Here is a 27,211-nt window from a genome sequence, read left to right on the forward strand (position 1 = left end):
GTATGAGTTTTTTTTAAAAAAGATGAGAAGCAATGTGTATAGGAGACCCCAAATTACACTAGTTGCCATTATAAAGTCAATGTTTGCCAAGCTTTACCACACAGTGCTATCTGAGATACCACAGACATTTTCTATTTCTAAATTGTGGTAACACGATATGGTAAATGTAGGTAAATATTGATATTTTAAATAACTACCCTGTACCTCTTTATTGATTCTCTTACTTACAGGACTGGATATTTCAAGTGAAGGTTTTGAGAACTAGATGAAATAATCACAGTGAATTTGACGTTGTGAGCTTGATTCTGATCTATGTTACCGCAGCATAAAGCAGAAATGATTCCACTGCTGTCAACAGTGTTAAACCAATGTAAAATCAGTGTCAGTGAGATCGGAATTAGGCTGAGAAAAAAACCAGTGAACTGAAAAGGGAGTAAATCTGACTTGGTGAATATAAAAAAACGTGTGTGTGTGTCCACGTGTGTAGAGCTAGAGAGGTCCCAGGGTCTGATGGTATTGTTTGTGTGCTAATGCTGCTAATGAAAGAAAGCAAACTTCAGGGAAAATAAAATACATAAAGCCAATATAAAACAATAGCTTAAACTGACTGTGCTATTCCCTGAGCAATTAAATTGTAAAATTAGTATACAGTTTGAAAAATACCAAATTGGTGATATTATCACATATCTAGTTCTCTAGTGAATCAATTTACAACAACCCCCCCTACTGTACGTTAACTCTTTACACAGCAGATACAAAAAATTCTGAAATATAAAATTAGATGCTTTTGAAGGACACTGAGCTCCCTCTGGTGAAGGCATAACAAGTTTATTAAGTAAGCACCACCTCTGGAATTATAATCCCCCCTGGCTTCTTCCACTGAGTTTATTGGTTCAATTTTCATAACCATGAGCATCATTAGGGCAATGCAGTAATTAAGAGTTGTTAGAAAGTGAATTCTCAAACTGCAGATTAGAAAATTAAACTATTTCCTGATTACATATTAATGGAGCACAACAATAGCAGTTGCCATAAGCTTGGAAGGCAACCAAGGGATAAATCTGTGTACTTAATTACCATAAACAATGGCTGCATAGAAATGAAGTTTTATGCACATTCCCTTCTGTAATATGTCTGATATCAGTACACACTTGACAATTCTTGTTCAATTATCTCTATTATTTAATGCGCTGTGAACGGCTCTGTGTAAATAAAATTAACCACCCCAATTACTTTGAATTCATCTAGGGACAACGTAATAAAAAATGTGAAGAATTCTGTATGCCTATTAATCTAAAACATTACAGAAGCTTTGACCAGATTCTCTTGTCTATATTTATTTTGTCTACATTTATTTTAGCACACTGCTAATTCAATTATATTCACCATCAGTGGTCAATCAGCAGAAGCACAGTTTTCGTTATTTCATTAATCCTTATACAGTACCCTAAACATGTTCATCCATTGGTAATGTACAGACTCTCACATAGAAAATACAAATGTGCATTTACCTGAATTTATGAGCTTGTAGCTAATCAAAAAAACAATTAAAAACTCTTCATACCCTGTGGTCAGATAACCAAATGTTTCATAGCTGTACATTTTTTCCAGTAGATGTTTTTGTAATGCATGAGAAAATAGTGACCAAAAAGAGAGCTAGATTAAGGATTTTTAAACTAAGCTTTTTTAAATTTGCTTTTGTTGTATTATGTGGCATTTGCATTTTGATTGGTGCTTAGATACCAAGGCAATAAGCACCTTAAGATCGATACAGTAGATACAAAGATTTGCGGTGAGGGAAAAGACTATCAGAAGTGGAGACAAAACTACCTTATCCATAACACAGGCTAGGCACAACATGGTTAAGTACAACGCTGAAAGAAAGCAAGATAATCCTGCCATTGTCATCATTTAATGTCAAGTCATTATAATGGGGGAGGAAAGGAAATCAGTGATACTAAATTATGTGATTTTTATATGCAATTATACAAATACCTCCTCTTATTTTTGCCTTCATCTAATTACTTTTACCTTCAACCCTGCCTTTTCTCTCCTATACTTCCAGAGGCTGGAGACTTTGTTATACTATATTTCAGAAGTGGCAGTGAAAAGGCCCTTCTGTAAGCATAACCATTACAGATATTTAGGGTGTAATCGCAGATATGACATCAGCTTATTCAGATTGTGTTCGTGTCACTGAAATGCTGATTTTCCTCACAGTCTTACAATGTACCAATAAACTATATTTCACTGGAAAAAGGTGAGATTACATTTTCATTTTAAGTGCAAAGAGCAAGTATTGCTAATACAGGAAATGTATACACCAAACCGGTGACATAAATTACAAAATATTAATAAACACGTGACTACTCAGATTCAAATGTAAGTCAGTCACCTGTAATTTTAATTACTTTTATTTTTAACAACCTCAGAAAAGTGTTATTAGTGAAACTTTGAGTAGCCGATAATAAATGCAAGGCCCTATCCACTCCAAATTTCCTCCCTGGCTGCTGGAAGTTCCATAAGCTTCCCTTGGCTAACAGCCAGGGATTCTGCTCTCTATCCTGAAAGGGTGCTTCCAGGGCCAGATTAATGAAATCCAGGATCTTAGACACACCATGACTTGGGTGCCATGTAAATCCATCCTTGCAGCCCCATCCCCACTAGAGAGCAGGGGCATCCCCTTCCCCTCAGGAGTAGCAGAGCCCCTCCCTCTCTCTGGAGATGCAGTGATGGCAGCAGATGGGACATCCGCTCCACTTCTTACCCTAGCAGTTGGGGTATACCTGCTTGGGTGAGTGGGCCAGGCACGCCTTCTATCACACACACAATTCTCTGCAGGTGTGGCATTGGCAGTGTGTCACTGGAGTTAACACCCCATACAGATGAATGGAATGGGGCAATTCACACTTCTCAGAAATATTATTTTGGACATCATTGTACTGAATATCCTCGGGTCACATTTTCAAGCTTTTCTTTGCAACATAGATGCCAAAACTTTCATTTTAAGGCCTTGTCTACACTAAAGGGAAAAGTCGATCTAAGCTATGCAATTTGAGTTACGTGAATAGAGTAACTCAAATCGACGTAGCTTAGATCTACTTACCGCGGGGTCCACATTACGCGACGTTGACGGGAGATGCTCTCCCATCGACTCCCCTTACTCTTCTTGATCAGGTGAAGTACAGGAGTCGACGGGAGAGTGATCAGCTGTCGATTTAGCGGGTCTTCTAGACCCGCTAAATTGACCACTGATGCATTGATCGCCGCAGCGTCGATCCTCTGGTAAGTGTAGACAAGCCCTAAAGAAAAAGTGAACTGAGATTACAATCACATGCTTCCAGGAGCTGGGATTCTACCCATGGGTAGATTGCCTATGCTTTATCAGCCCTGGGTGATTCCCCTTTGGTAAAAACCATGAATTCTTCCAGTCACCAAAGCCTGTACTCTCCAAGGCACAGTCACTATATCTGACTGAACCAGAGTAAATGTGTCACATGGAATGCTGCTTGGGAAAAGGGACTGATCCCTCCACTTTAATGACCCCATGTGTAGGAATGGGAGGCAGATGAATGGCAAATGCATGTTAATCAGCCAGAATGGATATTTAAAGAAGATGTAGCCTGAATCAGTCTCTCCCTGACTGAACAATAAAATGGAGCTTGTAGGTAGGAAAACGAAGAATCGTCAGGTGGCCATAAAGAGTACTAACTGTCCCAAATAAAACCGTTGTTGCCTAAGAGGAGGAGGAGGAGGCAGAGGAAAGAGAGCTCTCTTTCTGAAGGATGTCTAATAAAGTACAGTGCCAAACTTCACGGAAAAAGGGTAGAAGGCCTAGTCAGCAGCGGAGACAATGGGGATGGGCAAACAATGTCCCTACTTTCTCCACTGGCAGAACCACCAGAAGAGTTACTAGAAAATCCTGTGGGCTGCAATGGCCAGAGTTTACATTAACTCCGCTCTCTTAAGGTGTCTCCTGTATTGCCAAATCCAAGCATTAAAAATCATGAGACTTGCCTCCACAATCATGATATTAAAAAAAAATAACAACCAATGTGGGGTTATTTTTATTTGTCTTCTGGTTCTGAACCTCTAGCGTACACTTACTTCATGTTTTCAAGTGTTTCCCCACAGCTATGAGGGCTAGAAACTTACTTTAAAAAAAACGAGAGCTGAGGTTCTCATGTGATCTCTTGAATCTAGAAGCTGGGATTTTAAGAAAAACACCAAATACCAAGACAGAATGAAATGGTGAGAATTGGCAACACTGTTTTCTCAACATGTGTACCAGTGGCTAGGATAGAATTTCCACAGCCCACAAAAGATCAACAATCATCTTCCCTATAGCGATTTTGTACCCTATCGGTTGTGGTAATTTTTTCTGCATCAGCTCTCAAGTTTTGATCTACAGAGCACTTGCTGGTGGTCCATGGGACGCTGGTTGGTCATTTGGTGCTGACTCTTCTTTCTTGTTTCCAGATTCTCTTGTAGGCGTTCAGGAGCTGAAGAAGAGAAGCCTGGACACCTGTAAAAGAAGCTGGAAACGAGGCAGAGGAGCAGTCTGCCTAGCTGCTCCATTAGGGGCCACTCCATTAAGAGGAATGGGTGAGGAAAATGGAGACACCCTTTTGGACAGAGCCACCAACAGGACTGGAGCTGCCAGACACCATCATAAGGCTCCAGGAGGAAGGGTATGCACTGAGGAGTGGGAGAAGAGAAGCAGGCAGTAGGGAAGTATCTGCAGTGAAGCAAGGGAGACTAGGAACAGGTGGCAGGGAAGCATGTCCAGGGCACAAAAGAACACAGTGGAGCAGAATTTTAAAAGAAGAGCAAACGGAGACCGTGGCTTTCTCCCCCCCACAAAGGTTATATCACACTAAAGACAGTTAACAACACAAACATTTTCCTAATATTATTTGTCCATGTCAGAGATTTCTGTAGCTTCCCCAGGGATGTTGTATGATGACAAATGGGATATTGACTGGAAGGGGAGATGGTACATGAGCTGATACTGTTCAAACGGGATCTACAGTTTGAAAAAGCTTGAGAAGCCCTGCTTTGAGTCTATGAAGGTAAGTGCAGGCAAGATCTCTAGTCTTGAAATGTGTCCTCACCCCCCACATTTGTGCTGTTATTCTGAGAAGGCAAATACAGAATTGTCACCCCGCACTAGTCAAACCATTTATGTAAATGTAGAACTGCATTATGTAAGGAAGTTTGATAGTGAAATGCAAATAGACCAAGAATCCCAAAAGAATGTTTCTCATTATAGTTGCACCATTTGTACCCTATAGGTAAGGGGGCCCCATCAGCATCCCAGTTATAAACCTATACACCTTTGCTATGTAAATTCACTCTGTGCTACACTTGCCGTCCCACACTGGGACACTTACAAAGTAATATTTGTTTTTACTTCAGAAGTCCATTTCACTATGTCCAGGACCTGAAGAATCTAGTAACAATTTCTGTACTTTAAAACTTAGAAAAAATGACTTTTAAAATATTAACAAAAACAACAAGGACTAGGAACAATTAGATTTAAACAACCTGGCTACCGTGCATGCAAACAATATATGTCCAGAGGAGATGCTCTGAGTTCACTTGCCTTTTAAAAATTGTTTCAAGACACACATTTTATGATTCTATAAGTTTTTTTCAGAGTAAATAATCTCCCTCTTTCTCTCCCACACACACAAACAGAATGCACACAAGGGTGTGTGATAGTATATTTATATATTAATTCTATAGCATCACAAAAAGCAGTGTCATGGACTCTCCAGGCACTAATAAAGCCCATAACTGCTGACGGATCAGGGTTCTAATTTGTACACTCATATAGGGAGACAGATACTTTGTGTGTGAAATTTTTTTTCTTTAAAATTAAAAAAAATATCAAACAACAAAGGTATGTTAGGAAATAAACAAATTTTTAAAAACCCTACAATTTTGGACAGATATTGCATCCCCATTTCACGCCATGGTACTTAATTTAGTTTATTCATCTTTATACAACAGTATAAATTAATAACAACATCTGACTGAATTTTTAGCTTACCCCTACATAACCTTGCTTTCCAAGTTAAAGTCAGACCTTAAGTTGGTATTAATATTGTATACATATATAAAGATAACTTAACCACAAAATAACGTGCAGCAATTAACTTTTCTTCCCAACAGTGTTATCTTTCTAAGGCAGGATCAGTATTTTCTGAATTACAGTAAGCATTATTTATTTTTCGCATATTGAAGTACTCTTTGTTCCAAACCGCATGATGCTTTTAAACCTTTCCCATCCATGATGATAATCAGCATTTAATACCAATCTAACATTCACAGTGGACGGGAACTTGCAACCAGAATGCATTTTACAAAAACCTGACTATATACTTTAATCCTTTCAACTGCACCTGCAACACAAAGTATTACAGACTTTTTAAAACCTGCTCTCTTGAAAAGAAAAAATAAAAATACAAAATTGTGCAGCATCAGTAACCAGATAATATTCTCAAATTTCAGTGATCTCGTCAATGGAGCCTCCCCCCACGTACTGTGCTCTGTTTCATGCAGTACATGGCTTTAGCTGGCCAAACCCTTTTTTTTTCTTCTTTTTTCTCCTTTTTTCCCCTTTTTCCTCTGAATCAGTAGCACAGTGAAGATCTTACTTTTTTTTTTTTTTTTTTTTTTTAGCAGTGGCATATCAATGAGGCACAGATGTGTATTCCAACTCTGCATGGATGAGCACACTGTTCAATAGTGCTGGCTCACACGGTATCAGGGTAAGTTATCACTTCCCATGAAGGCACTCTTATCACCAGGGCCCAGAGAGGTGGCTGCAAATCGCAGCCTTTTTATTTTCAAGGCAGTTTTGCTGAACATTCAGGCTTCAAAGATTCACACTTCCAAAACTCTATAAGAGTTTGTGAACGCTCAATTTGCCAAAACTGTTTACAGTGTAATTGGGCACCGTACCTGTGTCCATGAGATAGCGAAGGCGCTTCTCCACCAGCGCGGCACGGGTGTCAATTTGCTTTTGCTCATTCTCTAGTGCTGCCAATTCTCCTACAACATACTGACTGGTGTCTTTGAACCCTTTCTGTTAAAGAGAACAAACAAGAAGAAAAAACATCACTTGTAAGTTGTATTTTTCCTTTCCTCAAACACTTAGTAAGACACTTACCTAAACAACCAAATATCGTGCTCACTACCAAAAAGCTAACACTTACATTTTATAAACCTTGCAATTTTGCCAAACATCATTATTTGGGTGCACTATTTTTTTTTTTAAAAAAAGCATAGTTTCCTTAGAGAATATTTCAGTGTCTAGATGTTGATTTTGCAGTTTTAAACTACCTGATTTTTTTGAAATTCTGTATAATTTATTTCTAAGTAAGAGCTGTTGTAATACATAATACATATACAATATGTAAAACATATTGGAGCAATAATCCAAAGGTACTATCTATATTATTATTTACATTGATCTGTTATGTGCCATTTATATTACATCCAGTTTTTATTTTGTTTTAAAATGCTAACTTTTAGGGGCCGTGTTTTGAGAAAGAACCATCACAAGAGCATCTTGGTGACAATGCAAAATGTGGGCTTTGGGATTAGAAAAACAAAAACTTCCTTTCTTTTTGCATCTAGTTCCTCTGTGTCAATTCTACTGATGACACTCACCGGACTAGGCTGTAATGCTTGTTCACTTTTCCCCTACTGCAGGCTATTGCCCTCTTAAACAATGATCTGTAAAAGTATTGGTAATTACTGTAGCAGTGATTCTTATCCTGACAGGTGGCGTCAAAATCCACTGCAGTCTCTAAAATGCAATGGGACTACAAACTAGATCTGCTCCTCCTTCCCAGTTTTGTTAATCCCCAACTGCAATGAAGCCCCTGTACGTAGATTTTATAAATCACTTTAAAACGTTTTCATACCAGAAAAGTTATACAGCACTAAAAAGTCAAGTCTGTCCTCTGTATCCTACATGTTTCAGCACTCTCTTGAAGGACAATATATATTGATCCTCACGAATCTCACAAAATTTCCACAAACATCCTCAGTGAACAATCCTGACTTACAAAATAGTTGGATCTCTCACTAGGATGTAGAGAGTGGTCATTCAGTACCCCACAGTTATTTTCATATGGCCAGATTGAGTTCAACAGCCTTTGGATCACTATTTTCATTTGGGACATTCTCTTAGGGCCCGTCTACATGTGGGAAGCTGGGGTGTGAATCTACCTCTTGCTAGCCTAGGGCTTGATCAAAGTACATTAACGAACTATTACTGTACGTCAGCAGGGTCCACACAGAGAGTTAGTCTGTGACAGGCTAGCAAGAGGTAGATTCACATCCCATCTTGCTGCAAACTAAATGTTTGTATAGATGAGGCTGACATAAAAGGCTGACATAAAAGTGCTGATACATTATAGTAGGGGTATTTATGCAAAAGAAGTTAGAAGGAGAATACTACTATTTCAGGGACAGTTCCTCCACATTTTCTTCATAATCACCAATAAGCCTTCAGGAATTCTCCCCAAGGCTCTTTGAGACAGTTTTAAGGTTGAGAAGCTTAATACAGATGAGGCTTGTTTTCAGATTCCTCTTGTCCTTTGCAAAGGGATATACCTACAGCCATTATCCTTTGGGAATAGGGGGGAAAATGCAGGCTCTTTTATCATCTGTATTTCCCTATCACTGGCTAACTTGTTGCTGGATTAGTTAGAGTCTCACAACTAATTTGACTGAATTTTTTCAATTGTTTCTCACTAAATATTGCTGAAAGAGTCAGTACAGCTTCACAGTCAGACAATAGGGATAACAATCATTACAGCAGGGTATTACTGCAAATAAAGATAAATTCACTGTGAAGGTCTGAGAGGATGGCATAAGTCCCACAACTATATGTAACAAGTCTGGAACTTTAAGATCTTGGGCACCTGGTGAAATAGGCATGTTGTTGCAACACACTATGGTCACACCAGCAAATAGCATCAGTTCTAAAGGAAACTTTTTTTCACCTGTCTCGTAGCCACAGCAAAATTACTGAGAGACAGCCTCTAAGTGGAGTACATGAACAAGAGAATTAGTGTGGGCGAGTTGAAGTGATGTATGATATGTGAAATATATTGCCTTTCAACTAAAATTAATTGAAAACAGTATAAAAATGTCACTAATGTCAGCATGCAGAATTGTTCACAATGCTATTAGAAGATGAAAAGAAATGCTGTGTCAGGATGAAATATTCCAAGTGTTCATGTGTATTATCTGCATTTATAATGTGAATTCACTGAGCAAGACCTTACCAGCTTTGCTAAAGCACAACTATGCTAATAAAGTAGCTGAGAGATTGTTAAGAAGTTAGGTGATTTACTATAGGTATCACAGCATTACAAACTCTCTAACTGGCACTGAATTGCTTCAGCAAAAAGAATGAACACATTTAGACAAATTGTGGACAGCAACATACAACCACCATCAAAGACTATGTTGTGCTTCCAGTCAAAAAATTCAGGTTAAAACTTGTTCTTCCTGCTTCTGTCCCGCAGCTGTCCATCAAAAGCAGCTTTCTCCCTGTGGTCTATCAAATATTTCCCTCACAAATCAATTTTACACATGATCAGCCCATACCCCTACTGAGCTGAACCTCCCCGTTAATTAAGTGAAGAAATTACCATATATATTATATTAATGCAAACATCATTCAGCTAGTAATTCACGGCTGATCTGGATAATGGAAAGGTTGAACACCCATTAACCCAAGCCAACAAAATGGGTTGGCTGAGAAATTCTAGCAGGTCTCATGTGACTCTTCCCTCTAACTGCAGCTCTGCGGTATCTGCTATTGTAATAATTAAAATCCTCCCGGTAGATCAATACTGGAATCTCTTTATGGGAAGTGCCCTGATGGAAATGTCTCAAGGAAGCTGGGGCTATGGAACTCTGAAAAATTCATTTTTTTTTATCTGACAATTATCACCACACTGCAGACTAATTCAACAGCGCACCCCTCTTACTCTGCTTTGAATGCACTGGAGATTGACATCTAAAAAACCCTAACATCTCATTTTAACAAATAAAGGCACTATTTCCACATACAGTTAGGAATTATCAGCAATCATGAAACCAGACAAAAAATTAATATACATTAAGCACTTCATCTTCTGATGGCTTCCTCTGAGTTTCAGTTATCGCTGCCTTCTCCTCATTTCCTCTCTTTGTATCTTCCTGTATTGATCTTTGCCTTTTCATCTCTTGAAAAAAGGGGAAAGACATGTACAATTATTATAAAGCTTGATATTTGTGTATTGAAATGTGGACGTACATTATCAGGATTTTAATATATTTATTGTTAAATATTACTAAATCATAAGATGGGAAAACATGTTTTATATTTTCTCCTACCTGGTCTGTTCTCAACATATTGACTGAAAGACTGGAGCTGAGTTTTCCTGACTGTAGAGTCCTTGCTGAACACAACAGGATTTCTAAAACGTTCTGTTGCTTTTTGTAATCGCTCAGCACGATGTTCTTCTGTTCCATTCTGCCAGAAAAACAAGACATACAACAGATTCTTTTGTTTACAAATGTGAAGTCACACATTGGAAAGGTATGTTTCAATGACAGAACACAATGCAGGTTTTGCAGAGAATTTCACAACTCACATTGCTGTTTGTGTGGAATAAAAGTATCAGCTGCTGAAAAAGAAGCAGAGTGATGAACTTTTCTTTGATGGTGATTGGTTTTGGTTTGTTTGGCATCATCAGGCAGGACTCTGTATTACTCAACAGCGAGATCTGTTAACTATGACCAATATCTTTGAGTGATGTGGATTTTAAATGACAGATAACTCTTTTACAACTTTAATTCGTCCTGCATGGTATACATTAGTGCCAACCTGCACTGTGTATACTCCTAAACATGATCTATAATCACTTTAAAAGCATGTTGCTTTTAGTCTTTCTCCCTCACAATTCTGCCCAGTAAAGAATTCTATCGTTTTGTATAGTCCCACAGACTTGTATGACAAGAAGAACTAGTTTCTAATTTTATGCCCATTGAGATAAACCACTAATGCTGGATGAAGGCTAAAAGGTAGGATTATAATACTATCCCACTGAACTGCATTTCATCAGCTATAACTTTCCAAAGCCAGATTTGTAAGTAAGCCCTTTACAGCTAAGGAAACTACAATTATCTTTTCCAGAGCTTCCTATGTTAATACTGGTAACAAATTCAAATGGTTCTATCAACATGAAATATCCCAGAAGACTGAACCACTGCAATGTGTGGAAACTGCAGATACCGAGGTGCTGTGTACCAAACAAATATTTCATTTTATACCTAATCTTTTATTATTTTTATTAAGTGTTTTGAAAGTAAATAGGGAAAGGCTAAGATGCATGACTAATAGCTAAGCCTGCTGAATGCTGAAACTGGTTATCAAAAGCTACCAAGACTTTGCCCTTCCTCTGCATTGAGACAATCAGTAATGAGGGAGTTCTCCAATGGCCTATTCTCTAGCCTCAAGGAGGCCTGGGATACAGAATCCTCAAGGGAAGGTAACAGTTTATCCTTTTCCACAAACACAGAATGCCTCATTTATAAACGTGTAAACTGCATTTTATTAAAACACAAATCCAACTCAATGCGGAAAGCTCCATGAGAACAGATGGACACCATATATTCTTTGCCATACCATTTTTAAACTCTTCGTTAAAAAGACATACACAAAGGCATGCTGTTAAGTTGCACCTTTTGTTGGAGTAACTTAAAAAAAATCAATTAATACAGAAAAGCTTTACAAAGAAACACCCTTTTCATCAGGTTAGCCGATATCAAATTGCCCTAATGAAGGTGCCTGTGTGCCATTTATTGAACTAAGCTTTAAAAAAGTATCACACTCGTTAGATGTATGTCTTTTCAGATGTATGTTTTTGGGCTGTTATGATTCTGCTTTTAAATAAAAGGTGTCTTCCTGTTGTTAGGACAATAGCTATTTGACAGTCTGAACTCACGTCTTTACCAAAATAAACAAACAAGGCTAATTTTTTAGGCCTGGCAACATGCTAAAATATCTGTGTGATTAGCAAGTAAATCCCATTTTAAGAAACCTTTTTATGACTAGGGACTTCTGCCACTTTACAAATGTATTCCTCTAAGCCCACTAATTCAGTTAGCCTTTTCAATCCATTGTATTATTCTTGGGCCAGCTTCATTTTGCATTAAATCCACTGCAGAAAGCTAAATTGAACGCAAAAATCAGACTTGATCCAGGCTTCCTTTTGTTCAAAGATAGAGACCGAAAGTCCTCTACTGCTGCCACACACTTTCATCACCAATTTATAGGAACCGACAGTGTAAGGGAAAAGCAATGAAAGTCATTGTTTTGGGACTTCAAAGCATCTCTGTATCTGGGGAAGGAAATCCTTTCAGTCAGCAGTGCTGTCCCCACAGTCTGCAGGTGGGTGAAAAGTTATACACAACTGGAAGTGCCCCAAAGCCATAGAGATATTAATGACATGCACAGGCTCTTTTTTATTTAGTTGTAATAACTTAAAAGGGCCTAATTAAGAAAATGAAATGGAAAACTCAGAGGTATGTACTGTATGTTAAAATGGTGTACATTAAAGATTGACAAAGCATGTAACATATATACTTGTCTTAAAATTCATTTTTCTCAGAATCACTCACCTCCAGATTCCACAGACCTGTATACATTTTTACAACATAATACATTCTAGTTTTGGTTGAGCAAAACAGGTGATGAGACTTGAAAGGGAAGAAAAATATGTGGTGTCCAATTCTGCTCTCACTGCAGTCAATGAGAATTTTGCCACTGACTTCATCAGGAGCAAGACTGGGTCCACTGTTTCTTCCTATGCCTTCATTTCAGATTTAAGTGGTAAGCTGAACCGTAAGAATTTAGAGGAGTTCATACAGATCTCACGATTACGCCAGCCAATTACAGCGATAGTATGGCTAAAAAAAAATCATAATATAAATAGAAAACGTGTTGATTAATATACAGAAAAACCCCGCTGAACTGCAAACTCTGCAGCTGCACTGCCTTGCAGATTCTCTGCATTTCTTAGTGTGATGGATTTGATAAGAAATTATTTTCCTCATCATAAAGTACAAAACAGAAATCAGAACACACAGGTCCTGAGATAAAAGCATTAATCAAAACTTACCTTAATGTCTTGCTCTGAGCTATCAGTTACAGCTTTCTGAGCCGCACTGGAGAGTGAATTTGCCACCTGTGGCTGAGCTTCTAGGAGCTTCTTCAGCTTCAAATCCACCAACTTACTGTTTTGTTCTGCTAAATATGCAAATACCACGTACAACAGAGTGAGATGCATTTAAATGGAGAGTTGCTACAACAATGTATCAGTTTGACAGAACTCGCAGTACCATCATTTTAAACTAAAAAGTGAAAACCGAGAAGAAAAAGATCTTTGAAGCACATATTGAACTAGATCTGTGTGTGTCACACATCCAAACATTTCCCCCGTTTTCTTAAAAACATACATTAAAGAAAGTTAGCACTTGGCTCAGCACCATCAATTACAGCTGTACTATGTTATAAAGTAATGAATGATAAACACACGAACTGGACAAAATGTTAAGTTCCTCTCAACTAGTACACACATACTTTGGCTTCTCCTTCTGATATATAAAAACTCCTAGAGAAAAATTTACTTTAAGATGGAATATTAACAATTCATCAGGTGTTTTAGGTTCTGATAACCATTCAAGTTTACAAATAATATTCATTTAACACAAGGTTCCTTGGGCACAGCTTCTCAACTTTAAAACCAGAGTAACAACAAAGCCATCTTTCTAGTAATGTTTGTTATAAATTATGGAATATAATGGAGTTAGGAGTGAAATCAAACATTTTTATCACTCCATAAAAAAATAAAATCTTCAGGAGCCTCATCCACCCCCCCAATGAAGTCACTGGAAAAATTCCTATGGACTTCGCATCAGGGCTCATAGGTACAATATTTCACTTCCCATTAATGCTTATTTGACTACATGTAAAGTATATAGTTTTTTGTATGTGAGTGGTATGGGCACGTACACACACATTTTACACACACACACCCCCAACCACCCACATATATGAGAGAGCGAGAGAGAGAGAGAGAGAGAGAGAGAGAGATGTTAATAGAATATATTACAATTTTGTGAGCTATAGTCACACTGGTAGGGAGGAGGAGGTGCATCACCTGGAGGCATTATGCAGGCAAGTCGTGCTTGGGGTGAGCACACTGCAGAACAGCACTTGCTAGATGTGTTCTACAGGTGCACCTCGCATTCCAAACTGCAGTCCTGTGCCCACAATCTAGAATGCAGGAAGGAGGAGCCAAATCCGTCTCCTAACCCCACTCCTTCTAAGGCGTGGAGTTCTGTGAACAGTGCCGGACATCCTGTTCTCCAAAATATTCCTGGGGAGTTAACAACCAAATGTCTGCCTGCCTCCTACAGAAATGTGGTGTGACGGGGTGCGATGAAGGACAGCTTCACTCTTCTCTGGCACACCGATGCACGGTGTCCATACTTTAGCCTAACATCTGAGTGCACACACTTATACATAAACACCATACAATAATCATAATACATAGATGTTCACATTTTATAAAATACATTCACAGCAGCAAATGGTAGCAGCATTAACAAATGTTGATGCAGGATTTAAAATCAACAACTTCCACATTTTAAAAAAAAGTTCTCAAACTGGTTTCCTTTTACTTCATTTATGGATTCTGCCTAAAATTCTATGGAAAGAAGAAGGGTTCAGCAGGTAACATATTCATTAATCAAGTCACTGATGACCTCAAATAGAAAGGACCCCTTGCATGTGCGTGTGCATCCCATCCATCTGTCCCCAACAGGATCTCTCTCTTACAAAAATGGTCAACAGAAAGACAGGTTGGAGAACCACTAGGTTAGGAGACATAACATAAGCAATTCCTAATTGCCTTCTCCTCCCAAGTATAAAGAAGTAACTCACCTTGTGCAATAATGATGGTTCTTCGAGATGCGTCCCTAGGAGTGCTCCACTGTAGATGTGCTTGTGTCCCTGAGCTGCAGATCGGAGCACATCAGTAGCAGGGTCCATTAGGCCCACACATGCACTGTCCCCACGAGTGTAGTTAGCACGCATGGGCTAACCCCCCTCAATTCCTTCTCTGCTGCAGAGTCATTGACAAGAACTCTGAAGTAGAGAGGAGGTGGGTGGACTGTGGAGCACCCACCATTCTTGAAGAAGGTGATGGATGAGATCGCTCTTGTGGAGTGTGTACAAACTGAATATGGAAGGGTCATGTTGCTAATTTGGTAGCACTGTCTGATGCAATTTGAGACCCACTTAGTGAGCCTTTGGTTTGATATTGCTGAGTCCTTGGATCTTCCCACAATGGAGAAGAAAAGTCTAGGATACTGGTCTCCGAACTTTTCCCCTCACCCTTCCCTTCCCTGGTTTGCACCCCCCCCGGAAGCCGTGGTTGGGGGCCGGGGCTGGGAACAGGGCAGGCAGTGGGAGCAGGGCAGGGCAAGGAGCGAGGCCTCAGTTGGGGCCAGGAGCTAGAGCCAGGGGCCCCGGCCGGGAGCAGGGCTGGACCTGCAGCTGGGGCTGGAGTGGAGCTGGGGGCAGAGTGCTCCCTCCCTGACCCCTGGGGGCTGGCCTGGGCCCCAGTGGGCCCCCAAAATGTTCCTCTGTGCCCCCATAGGGGGTGCACCCCACAGTTTGGGGATCACTGGTCTCGTGGACTTCCTGAAGGCCCGTGTCCTGTCAAGGTAGAAGGCCAGGGCTCTCCTGACGTCGAAGGTATAAAGTATAACCTCCCTGTTGCCTTGGTGAGGTGTGGCATAGAAGACTGGAAGGTGAATCAATTGATTCATGTGAAACAGAGAGGTTACCTTGGGGATGAATTTTGGATGCGTCCTGAGCATAATCCAGAAAGAATACTTTGTAGCGGGGATGTGCCCATCAGGGCTGCTATCTCTCCTATTCTTCTGGATGAGATAATTGCTATCAAGAACGCCATTTTCGTTGATAGATATGTCAGCGAACAGGTGGCCATGGGTTCAAAATTAGGCCCAGTCAGCCCTCTCAGTACCAGGTTTAGATCCCACATGGGGGTAGGAAGTGGAGGCTGAGGGAAGAAGTTTATTTGATTATACCCTTGAGGAATCGTTTTGTGGTTGGGTGTGACAGAACTGAGTAGGCCCTCTACAGGTTGGTGAAAAGCTCTGATAGCTGCTAGATGGACCCTAAAAGAGCTTAGGGTAGTCCTGACTTTTTAAGGGTCAGAGCATGGTCTGGGATGTGTGGAAGAGACGTGGATGTTGGGCAGATTTGTTGGGACATGCACCAAATCTGAAACCTGGACCATTTCTGCAGGTAAGCGTGTCATGTGGAGGACTTCTTACTGTGGAATAGAATCTCTTGTACTTCCCTGGATCTGGAGCTCTCTACGTGCTGGAACCACCTTTGAGGAGCCATGCTTTGAGGCAGAGAATCCCCAGGTTGGGATGCAGAGTACGCCCTTTTTCCTGTGAGAGGAGGCACAGAATAGCCGGGAGGGAGACTGATGGGCACGTTGCGACCTGTGCCAAGTAAGGGTACTAGGTCTGTCTTCGCCAGGTAGGAGCGACCAGAATGACATGAGCACTGTCCCTTTTTATTTTAGTAGGACCTTCAGCAGTAGAGGAAACGGAGGGAAGGTGTAAAGAAGATCCCCATCCCATGGGAAAAGAAAGGCATTGCCCAGGGAGTGCTGTCCCATCCTCATCCTGGAGCAGTAGCATGGACATTTCTTGGACATTTCTTGTTCTGGTAAGTGGCAAATAGGTCTATGGATGGTGTTCCCCATCGTGTGATGAGGGCATGTAGCACAGACGGGTGTACTTCCCACTCGCAACTGAGACTGTCTACTATTGAGTTTTGTGGGCCAGGAAGAAATGATGTCATGGGATATGCACCAGTTCCTTAATCTCATTGCTTCCTCACATAGGGAGGGTGACCTGATCCCCCCTTGCTGACTAATGTAGAACATGTAGGCTATATTGTCTGTTAGGATCTTTGTGTGTGATCCTGCAATCAGCAGGAGGAAGTGGACACAGGTGTTCTTGACTGCTCTCAACTTGAGGAGACTGATGTGGAGGGATATCTCTGCAGGTGACCATTTGTCGTGTCATGAAGCCATTTAAATGCACGCCCCACCCTATGTGTGATGCATTGGTGGTAAGGAGCGATGATGGTGATGTCTGCGAGAAGGGGATCCCTTTGCATATGTTGGCCAGGTCCTTCCACTAATCTAAGGAGTTCCTGATCCTGATAGGTAGTGACAGGGGTTTGTCCAACCTGTCCGTTTGGTCTGTAAACTGAACTGAACCACAGTTGGAGGCATCACATGCGGAGTCTGGCATACGGTATCACTGGCATGCCTGCTGCCGTATGTCCTTAGAGTTGGAGGTGGAGCCTGGCCAGTAGTTATGGGCTGCATTGAACTGTGTCTATGAGTGAAACCAGGGACAGGAACCTGTGTTGAAGGTTAGGAGGGCTTTGGCCTGTAGGGTGTTGAGGTCTGTGCCTATGAATTCCAGGCGTTGCTCTGCGGTGAGGGATCACTTCTGGGTGTTGATCTGTAGACCCAGTACTGTGAACAAGTGTATCGTAGTATCAATGACTTGGTGAGCCTCCTGGAAAGATCAGGCTCTGAGGATACGATCGTCCAGGTATGGGTAAATCATTATCCTTTGTGAGAGTAAATGAGCAGCTACCACTGAGAGAACTTTGGAAAATACTCCAGGAGCCGATGAGAGCCTGAAGGGGAGGACTCTATACTGGTAATGATCATGTCCCAGAGTGAACCTGAGAAATCATCTGTGAGCTAGTAGGATCAAGATGTGAAAATAGACATCCTGGAGGTCGAGGGCCAAAAACCAGTCTACCAGTTCCAAGGCTGAAATGATCATTGATAAGATGACCATCTTGAGTTTCTGAGCCTTGACAAACTTGTTGAGAGCTCTGAGGTCTAATATGGGTCTCCAACCTCCTTTCCTTTGGGGGCATTAGAGTAGAATACCTTGCCTCGTAGATGTTGAGGTAGTGGTTCTATGCTTCCTAACTGGAGGAGGAGATCTATCTCCTGTAACAGTAAACTTCAGTGAAAAGGGTCCTTGAAGAGGGACGGGGAAGGATGTTGTGGAGGGGGTAGGGAGGTGAAATGGATGGAGTACCTGGATTGGACGATCTCTAAGACCCATCGGTCTGATGTTATGGATTCCTAGGCACTGCAAAACGTTGCTGATCGGTGACCAAATGGGTGTACAATGATGTTGGTTGTATCAGTCGGGGGGAGTGGTCTTGTGGCGCCTCAACATGCCCGTCAAAAGTGGAGCTTAGATGCAGGGGGTTGGGATGAAGGTTGTGGGCCCGACAGCTTGCATTTTGGGAATTGCCCTTTCTTTCTTTGCGGCTGAGGTTGGTATTGAGCCGCACATGACCTATGCTGGGAATGAGGACTAAACTGTCTCTCTTGCCAGAGTGTATAGATTCCCAGTGACCTGATGGTAGCCCTGGAATCCTTCAGGGTATGAAGGGAAGTGTTGGTCTTTTCGGCAAAGAGCTTTGTGCTTTCAATGGGAAGATCTTCCATCGTAGACTGAACCTCTTTCAGGAATCCTGACAAGTGGATTCACGACACCCGTTGTGTCACCACTGCCATGGAGATGGACCTAGCTGATCTGTCGGCGGCGTCAAAGGCCAATTGTAGTAATATTTTTGCCACAAGTTGCCCTTCCTGTATGATGGCCTAGAAGGATTCCCAATGTACCTCTGGCAGTTTTTCCATAAAATCATTACAATTATTATAATTTGTGCATTCGTATTTGGCCATGAGCGTCTGATATTTGGCAATATGGAACTGTAAGGTGGACGAGGAATACGCCTTTCTACTGAAAAGATCAAGGTGCTTCCAATTCCTGTCATAGGACATAACTCTGGACCGGTGTTGTCGGCAACGGGAATTGACAGTGTCCACCATGATGGAATTGTGTGGAGGGTGGGAAAAGAGGAATTCTGATTCCTTGCTAAGGACATATTTTTTGTCCATACATCTTCAATTTTGCACCACCAATGCCGGGGTTTGCCACACTGTTTTTGCCCGGTCTAAAATGGCTTCATTAATTGGGAGGGCAATCTTTGAGGAGGATGAAAAGTGGAGAATATCAAGAAGCTGATAGTGGGTGTCCTTGACCTCCTCTAGTGGTATGTGGAGCGTGTCCACCACCCTCTTCGCCAGCTCCTGGAAAAGGTGGAACCCGTCTGCCAGAGATGGTTGGGGAGGCATAACGACTTCGACCAGAGAAGAGGAGGACATGGTCTTTCGTGTTATGTCCTTCTCAGGACTGGCTTCCTGTTCCTCTATCTCCTGAGGCAGTTCCAAGGTCCTGGATGCTGTGGCCAAGGGTGTGTGCCTGGAGTGTTCTCAGGCTTGAAGCTCGAGAAGCAGGCTGTCGGTGTGCTACCCAAAGATCCCAGTATGGCCATAGTGGTGCATAGGGCCTGGTGGAGGTACTCACAGGTGGCTGTACCAAGATGTGGTGTTGGTAGAGCCATCTGTGGGTACATTCTCAGGCCTTGTTGGTAGTGGGTCTCATATGGAGCTTGGGAGGAGTACTGTGAGACCATCTCCTCTGACTCATTATCTGAACCCTTGGTAGACAGTGGAGGGGTATGGCATGGCGATATCCTCCGTGTCCAGTAAAAGCTTGGTGCCGTGATGTATGCTGAGGTCTCTGCTTTGGTGGAATTCTGCCAGTGCCGAATGTCCCAGTGTCGGGAGATGGGAGGATGGAGACCCTGTCTGCACTGGTCTCTCCGGTGCCGGGTCAACTGCTGCTGGCAGTACTGAGGCCAATTCATGTACCAGGAGCGTCTTCTTAGGGTGCTTACTCAGTACCAAGGGACAAGACGACTTGGTGCCCTTGCCCATAGGGTCCATGGGCCCGTCAGCAGTACTGGGAGCCGATGGCCATAGTGAGGCATGGGTCCTGGACTGAGATAGTCTCGGTGCTGAGGATACCAAGCGAAATGGCGATCGTTTGCAGCTATCTCTGGACTTACTTAGGGGACTCTCTTTTTTAGAGAACTTGTGAGAGGGGTCCCTGGCCTACTTCTTCAACCCACTTCTCTTGGATGTCAACGATTGTGGGGAAGATTCATGTCCGCCAGGAGACTGAGGTTGGAAAGTTGCCTCAATGAAGATGATTTTCTGGTGGAGCTCTCGGAACTCAGCCCGAGCTGCTGGCAAAGGGTACACAGAGTGCTTATCCACGACCGGGACTGCCTCATTCCAGGTGTGGCACTTCTTGAAGCCAAGGGAGCCGGGCATACCCCGCTAAGGGGAAGGGTCCCCAATGGGAAAAAGTCCAGAAAAAGAAAAGAAGAATTATAACTAGAACTACAGCTAGAATTATAACTGGGAAAACTATCTAACTGCGAAGCAAATAGTTTGAACAGACTGCTACTGGCTCTATGTCTAGCCAGGGGCAGTTGAGAAGGAACTGAGGGGGGTTAGCCTTGCGTGCTGACTAGCTTCATGGTGCAGCATGAGGGGGAACAGCGCATGTGCGGGCCCAATGGATGCTGCTACTGAAGTTCTTCGATCAGCAGTGCAGGGATGCAAGTGCACCTACAGTGGAGCACCCATAGGGACACTTCTCAAAGAACCAATATTTACTGGAAAATCTTTTGATAGGCTTCTATTTCAGGCACTCAGACTAGATGATCACAATAGTTTCTTTTAGCCTTAAAATCCATGAATCTTTTAAACATCAGTTTAACCCTAACATTGGAAATATTCAATATATTTTCTGCACAGAAAATATCAAAGCAGAAATAATAAATGATGTGATTCAAGCATATTAGGCCTGCACATTAGCCTGCTCTGAGTGATATTTCAAATGGAAGTATTTAATTATTTGTTCCTGGAGCTCAAAACACCCAATTCACTTCATCCAAGACATGATCAACTGACATATGTAACCATTGTAAACAAAGTGATGTACAGATTATCATCAATTTAGTGTACAAAGAGCCGCATATTAAGTAAAGCATTTTGATTTAGTATACAATGGGCGAGATCCATGGGTCTAACCAGTGTAGACAGAATGTGAGGACTTGTCTCCATGGTGGGGTAATGTGCTTCATGGGGGGGGGGTCTACATGTTGCATGTTCATTGCTCTGTGTAGACCTTCCTGATGCACTTTCATACAGTGCTGTTTGAAACAGTATTATGTTAAAATACACTGGGGAACTTTTAGTGTGCACCACCAGGGTCTACATGGACAAATTAACGCCCAACACATTAGTGCAGTTTAGAAATCACACCCTCCTAGAGCGCCTTATCCCACCAGGTAGACAAGCCCTCAGTCACAGGATGGCTAAAGGCTCTCCGTAGCACACCCTTGTTCCTGGTGCTGCTCCATGCATGCCATACTTCTCTGGGCTGCTCTAACTTAAGCCAACTTGTAATGGGGCCACATTAAGCCAAAAAAGCAGCCATGTGGTATACCATAGCAAAGGGGTGAACTGAGCATACTCCCTTTTCCTACTACACTGGCAGCAGGCAGGGTGGACAGAGTATAAGCCCCTCCAATGGCTCTATAGCACTACAGGATCAGAGAGCCATTTAGACAAGTATGTGGATGCTGTGAGATTTTCAAAAGTGCCTAAGCAGGTTAGGTGCCTGACTGACTAAGAGACTTTGGAAAATTCCATTATGAGCTTATCTGAATTTGTAGACATCCAAATATCTTTGAAAACCTGACTTCTAGTTACCTGAGAGAATACCCCTATGGCTAAAATATTCTCACACAGTTGTGTCAGTGAAGGAATCTGAACTCAAGCTTCCGTGGTTTAAAATTCTAATGAGGGGTTATCATCCTTATGTATTATTATTATTTGGCAAGCATGCAAAGTGGTCATGTACAGGCCACTCTAATAATATTAATTATTCTAACATTTGGTATAGAAAAAGCTGTTATTTTTACTTTGTAAACCACCTAGGGCCCATTCTGTCCTGGTTTACACCTCATACGACCCCACTGGGAGGAACTCAGTGGGACTGCACAGGGTGTAATTCTGAACAGAATTTGTGCTCTATAATCTGGGCACAAATACATAATACATAAATAAATGAACAGTGACCAGCAGAAAAAATGAACATGCACTCAACCCCTTCATGTGCAATCCCTCAACAGACTTGTGAACACAAAAACCTGCATGGCTTGGCTGGTGCAGTTAGTGCAATCACACCTTATCTCCGAACAGGAACACACATTGGAATCCTTCATTATTTGAAATATTTCTTTTGTTGTTGATCTTAAATTTGAAGCAATAATAAACATGAAAGTAAATAATTCAGGAAAGTGAAATGAACTTAAGAGTTAAAAAGATTTAAAAAGACACAAAGCTAGGCTAACATTACTAAACAGATAAAAGACACATTGATATGATGATGAAGAAATGTCAGTCATGCAAAGTGCACAAAACAGCCATTATTTAAATTACCAGTAGAATCAAGGTCATTTTCTGGGTTAGTAAGTTCATCTCCACCTTCTGTAATAGAGCATTCAGGAATCTCCTCATTAGTATTTATCTCAGTATTATCATCCTCATCTGTAGGAACATGTAGTGTTAACGTTAGTACTTTATCTTGTTCATGCACCATCCCAGTAGAAACATTAGTGGTTTAGTGACAGTTGAGCACCACTATGGCAAGAAATGCAAACTGAAGTTAACAAAATCAGTCTGCAGGGAGATTTCCTGGTTTTCACTATTAGGTATATCTTTAAACTGATGCAATTCAGTATGTACACACAGTGGAGGTGCAATGGATGTAATCAGGGCAGAATTTGGCCTCAGGTACAGACTTCAATTGGGCTGGATGTCTGACCAATGTCAAAGAACACATAAGTTATATTTTTTTTCTTACATCCTTCAGCATTCGAACAGGCTATGTGTGAATCACCTTGTCCTTCTGGCTGATCTTTGATACAGTAACACATTATGAGAATAATCCTTAGAAGCAGACACCCTACTGCTCTGTCACAGCACCAGTTTGAATGGTGAGGCCAGTTGGCAAGGAATGCAAAGTTTTAATAAATAATCTTCATTATACTTTGCACTTTCATGGGGCCCTTCCATTGAGCATCTCAAAGCAGTTTACAAACATTAATTAAATAAGCCCCATAACATTCCCATGAAGTAGGCAGATACTATTATCCTCATTTTGCAGATGAGTAAAACCAAGGCATAGAAAGGGTAGGTGACTTAAGGAAGGTCAAGCGATGAACAAGTGACAGAGCCAGGAACAGAATTCATGAAAAGTCCTGATCCCTACTTTCCTTATTTTACTGAGAAACCATATACTGTATGTACAGTGAAATTAAAATAAGTGACATTAAAAAAAGCTGGGTAACACCTTCAAAATGTTTAGCTACATTTTATTTAATAATTTCTAGTTTCTTTAAGTGAAGCCTTTTGCTGTTTGGCATGTATGTGCATAAGAAATGGACTCAGGCGTATTTAGAGACTGGAAAGAGAAAGAGGATGGCTTTCATATGAAGGAAAGTTGGAGACAATTAAAACGAACGTGGGAAAACGGCAGTACTGGAGAATAACTATTACTTAAAATTGGAGGTTACACAGGTTAGTGAAAACTTACTTTGATACATTTCCAACTCAGCCAAACACAGAGGAGTCTAAATATGGTAGTTAGAAACTGTCTAGACCCCAAACTGTAACCTTGAACACCCCCCCCCCCCAATTTTGTGAAGTTTGGATCTGGATCAGAACTATAAAGCCTAATCCCTAGCTCTGTAGTAGGCTAAACCAACCCCCTGAACTTTGGGCATGTACAGATCCTGCAACTCAGGTCCACATCTATTGACAACAGAACTTTTTAAGATTTCCAGGGAGGAATACATAATACAGCTGTTTATTTTGTCCACCTGCTCATCTTTACAATCACTGTAATTCACATTCTTCAAGGCTATTTTTTTTTTTTTGCTGCTACTCTTCCTTCTACATCAGTTGCACTCTTCCTTCCTCTTTAGACTGTCGAAACATCCAAACACAGTTGCTAATGTTCTTTGTGCAGCTTTGCTCATTCCAAGTGTGGCTCTTGCTACAATGGAGAGGAGCAAAGCATTTTGAAATACATCAGCAACCAGTCCACCTGAGTCAATAAACAAAGTCAGGAGTTCTGCAATGTAGATGGCGGAGTGGGGTGGGCAGAGGAAGATGTGTGGGGTAACTCTAATACCAGATTTGATTGGAGTTGTCAGGTCTGGACAAGCAGCCTGAATTATCCTCTCACACATACCTCTAAAGGACTCACTTACATGAGAAAATTATACCAATTTAACTCAATCAGTTTAGAAAATGATTTAATTAAAATGGTGCAACACCCTTGTGGGGACCCTCTTATTTCAGTTCAAGAGTACCTTATATCAATTTAGCTTAAGTTGATTCCTTACCATCTTAAGCTAAATTGATATATGGTACTCTTGAACTGATTTAAGAGCATCTACACAAAAAGGGGTGGCACCAATTTAACTACATCAATGTCTAAACCAATGGCATCAGCTTCTAAACCGATTAATTAAATAGGTACTATTTCCTTGTGCAGACAAGGCTTTTGTCAGGGTTGAGCCCAGGGCTGGCCTTAGGGCAAATGGTGCCCTGAGCAAATTTCTATTTTAGCACCCTTTCTTTGAGTTTGAGAACAGCAGCGTGGGGCACAGAGCATGAGGACCAGCTTCTGGTCCTGGAGCCTGGACGGGCTGCATGGGGAGGAGTTTCTGAGCTCCGGGGGCTCCCTGGGCCACACAACCCCCTAACCACCTACCACGTGGTGAGCAGGTGCACGGAGGGTGTGGGGGGGGACCCCAGGGGCTGGTCCCCTGGGTCTGCAGGGCCTAGCCCTGCTGCCTGCGCCTCCCCACCAGGCTGGAAACTCCAGTGGCATCGCCTCCCCCAAGTTGGGGTTCCAGCCCTAGGCTCGTGAGCATTCACTCCTGCTCCGGCCGGCCTGCCAGCTTGCGGCACTTGGATAGTAACCCCCTGACCATGGCACTACCATGTCGCCCACCCGTAAGGCTAGCCCTGGTTGAGACAGATTGGCAGGTAAAGTGTGAGCAAGCTTGCACTACTGCTGTCTATACTGTACTGGCTCTGGAGACAAGGAGAGGTCTTTAGTCTCCACAGCCGTCACTGTGATGCTATGTTCACATGGCTTTGTTTTAAAACATCAGGTACAGAGTTGGCTTTAAGATTACAGAATGGAGTTTGTAGAGTATGAACACTGACAAAGAAAGCAAAGTGGAGAAGAAAAGGAAGACAGAAAGCAGAAATCAAATATTTCATGTATTTAAGCAACCCGAGGTTAAGACAAGACAGTAGGGCCTTTAGTGATAATTGCAAAGGAAGGTAGATATTGCTAAAAAAAAAATTAAATCCAGGACTTGAAATGTTTACTTGATACCTACTAGCTCAAGGACTAAGTCTGGGTGAGGACACCTGTGCTGCTATGTCCTCCCTAGGATACCCCCAAAGCCATTCACCCAGTATTTAAGGGAATGTCTATAGCAAAAAAATCCCAGGGGCAGTGAATCTCAGAGCCCAGGTCTGCAGACACGAACTCATGGTGTGCTGTGCTAGGATGCTGAAAATAGCCAAGTAGACATTCTGGGCTGGAGCTTGAGCTCTGAAGCCTGGGGAGAGGAAGGGGAGTTGATGTCAGAGCCTGACTTCCAGCCTCAGCAGGAATGTCTATGTGACTCTTTTTAGTGCCATTGCCTGAGCCTTGCAAGCCCAAGTCTGTGGACCAGGGCTCAGACTCACTGGTGTGGGGTGTTTTTTTTTTTTGTAGTGTAGACATCTTAAAGGAGCAGAACAATTGTTCAGTGTTTACTGTATACTATATAAAATTATAACAACATTGTCAACTAACTCTCTAATATATTTTTTAAATAGTAACTTACTACATCTCTCTTGCTTTTCTCAGTGCTTCCATCCCTTCTTTTTTTTAACCCTACTCTTTTTGTTTGTTTGTTTGTTTTTGTTTTGCTATAACAGATTATGGTGTATCTTTTCCTGAGCTGCTTTCAATGCCTGTTTCCTCTTTTATTTTTCACTCTCCCTCTACCCGCCTCCCCTGTTTTTCATTTCTTACATTGTGTTCTCTATCTCCTCCCCCATATTTTTGGTCTGTATTTATTCACCAAAATACTACTCTCACTCAATACCATACTGATCTTTTCTAATGTGTCTCATTAATTGTTCCCTCTCTTTCCTGCCCACTCCCCCACATCTGCCTAATCAACCTCCCCCTCACAAACATACTATCCTAGGTTGGATATAGGGCAGAAACCTAATAGTCAATGAACTTAACATACTTGCAAATCACAGATGTGAAAGATGGGGCCTCACTGTTCAAGGACTATACCCAGATAAGAGGCTAACTCTACTGCTCCTGAGCTGCTGGGAAAGGGGAGGGTGTTTGGATTCTTATCAGGGTGATGTTCCAGGACCAAACTCAAGGGCTCAACTTATCAGCCTCCAGCTAGTAGAAATCTACTGTATTTGAAGCCTCAACCGCAAATGCTTCTATCTGCCATAAGGGAGAAGGAATATTCTCTCTCTGCCCCTTTCTCCTCCTCCCATATCTCCCCCTACTAAACAGCTGCCAGAGAGCTTGTATTCTGCAGGTGTTGATGCTATTTATCCAGGAAAGTTTTCTATTTGCAATAGGCAAATGGATTTTCTAGGTCATGATTAAATCAAGGCTTTCAAATAAGGCTGTACTATTAATGCCAAAACACAAATTTCTCAATAAGTAAACAGAAATATGGAAGGCGATTAGAATTTCACCAACAAAGGTGAACAAGAAATTCATTAAAAAAATTTAAAACATTAGAAATGGACAAGTACCATCTTTCTGAAGTGAAAAAAGAGAGAAGAGTCTAGTAGATTTATTTAATACCTGTTTTTTGAAATCGGGATGTCTGAATCAATATATACATAGAGAGAGAGGCTTATTAAATATGTAGTAAGAAGAGATTTATGATTTAGATTCTAAAATGATCTAGAAAATTATTGTAAGCTTGACTTAAGCATCATATAGG

The 27,211-nt window shown here is 41.5% G+C and overlaps 1 protein-coding gene across 12 annotated transcripts in view; it reads right to left on the minus strand.

Moving 5' to 3' along the window:
- The window catches only part of EHBP1 (EH domain binding protein 1), a 402,075-nt gene that overhangs the window by 34,006 nt on the left and 340,858 nt on the right, over positions 1-27,211 (minus strand). For 11 of the 12 annotated variants that reach the window (XM_078852347.1, XM_078852346.1, XM_073339539.2 and 8 more), the window contains 5 exons: positions 22,593-22,700; positions 13,197-13,324; positions 10,408-10,546; positions 10,150-10,256; positions 6,970-7,093 (listed from right to left, as the gene is read on the minus strand). In XM_078852347.1, coding sequence (XP_078708473.1) covers positions 6,970-7,093; positions 10,150-10,256; positions 10,408-10,546; positions 13,197-13,324; positions 22,593-22,700 — 606 coding nt within the window. The remainder of the gene's footprint in view (positions 1-6,969; positions 7,094-10,149; positions 10,257-10,407; positions 10,547-13,196; positions 13,325-22,592; positions 22,701-27,211) is intronic. The other variant, XM_078852351.1, reaches the window with a different exon arrangement.

Source organism: Lepidochelys kempii, chromosome 3 (genome assembly GCF_965140285.1).
Source record: "Lepidochelys kempii isolate rLepKem1 chromosome 3, rLepKem1.hap1, whole genome shotgun sequence".
Lineage (NCBI taxonomy): Eukaryota > Metazoa > Chordata > Testudines > Cheloniidae > Lepidochelys > Lepidochelys kempii.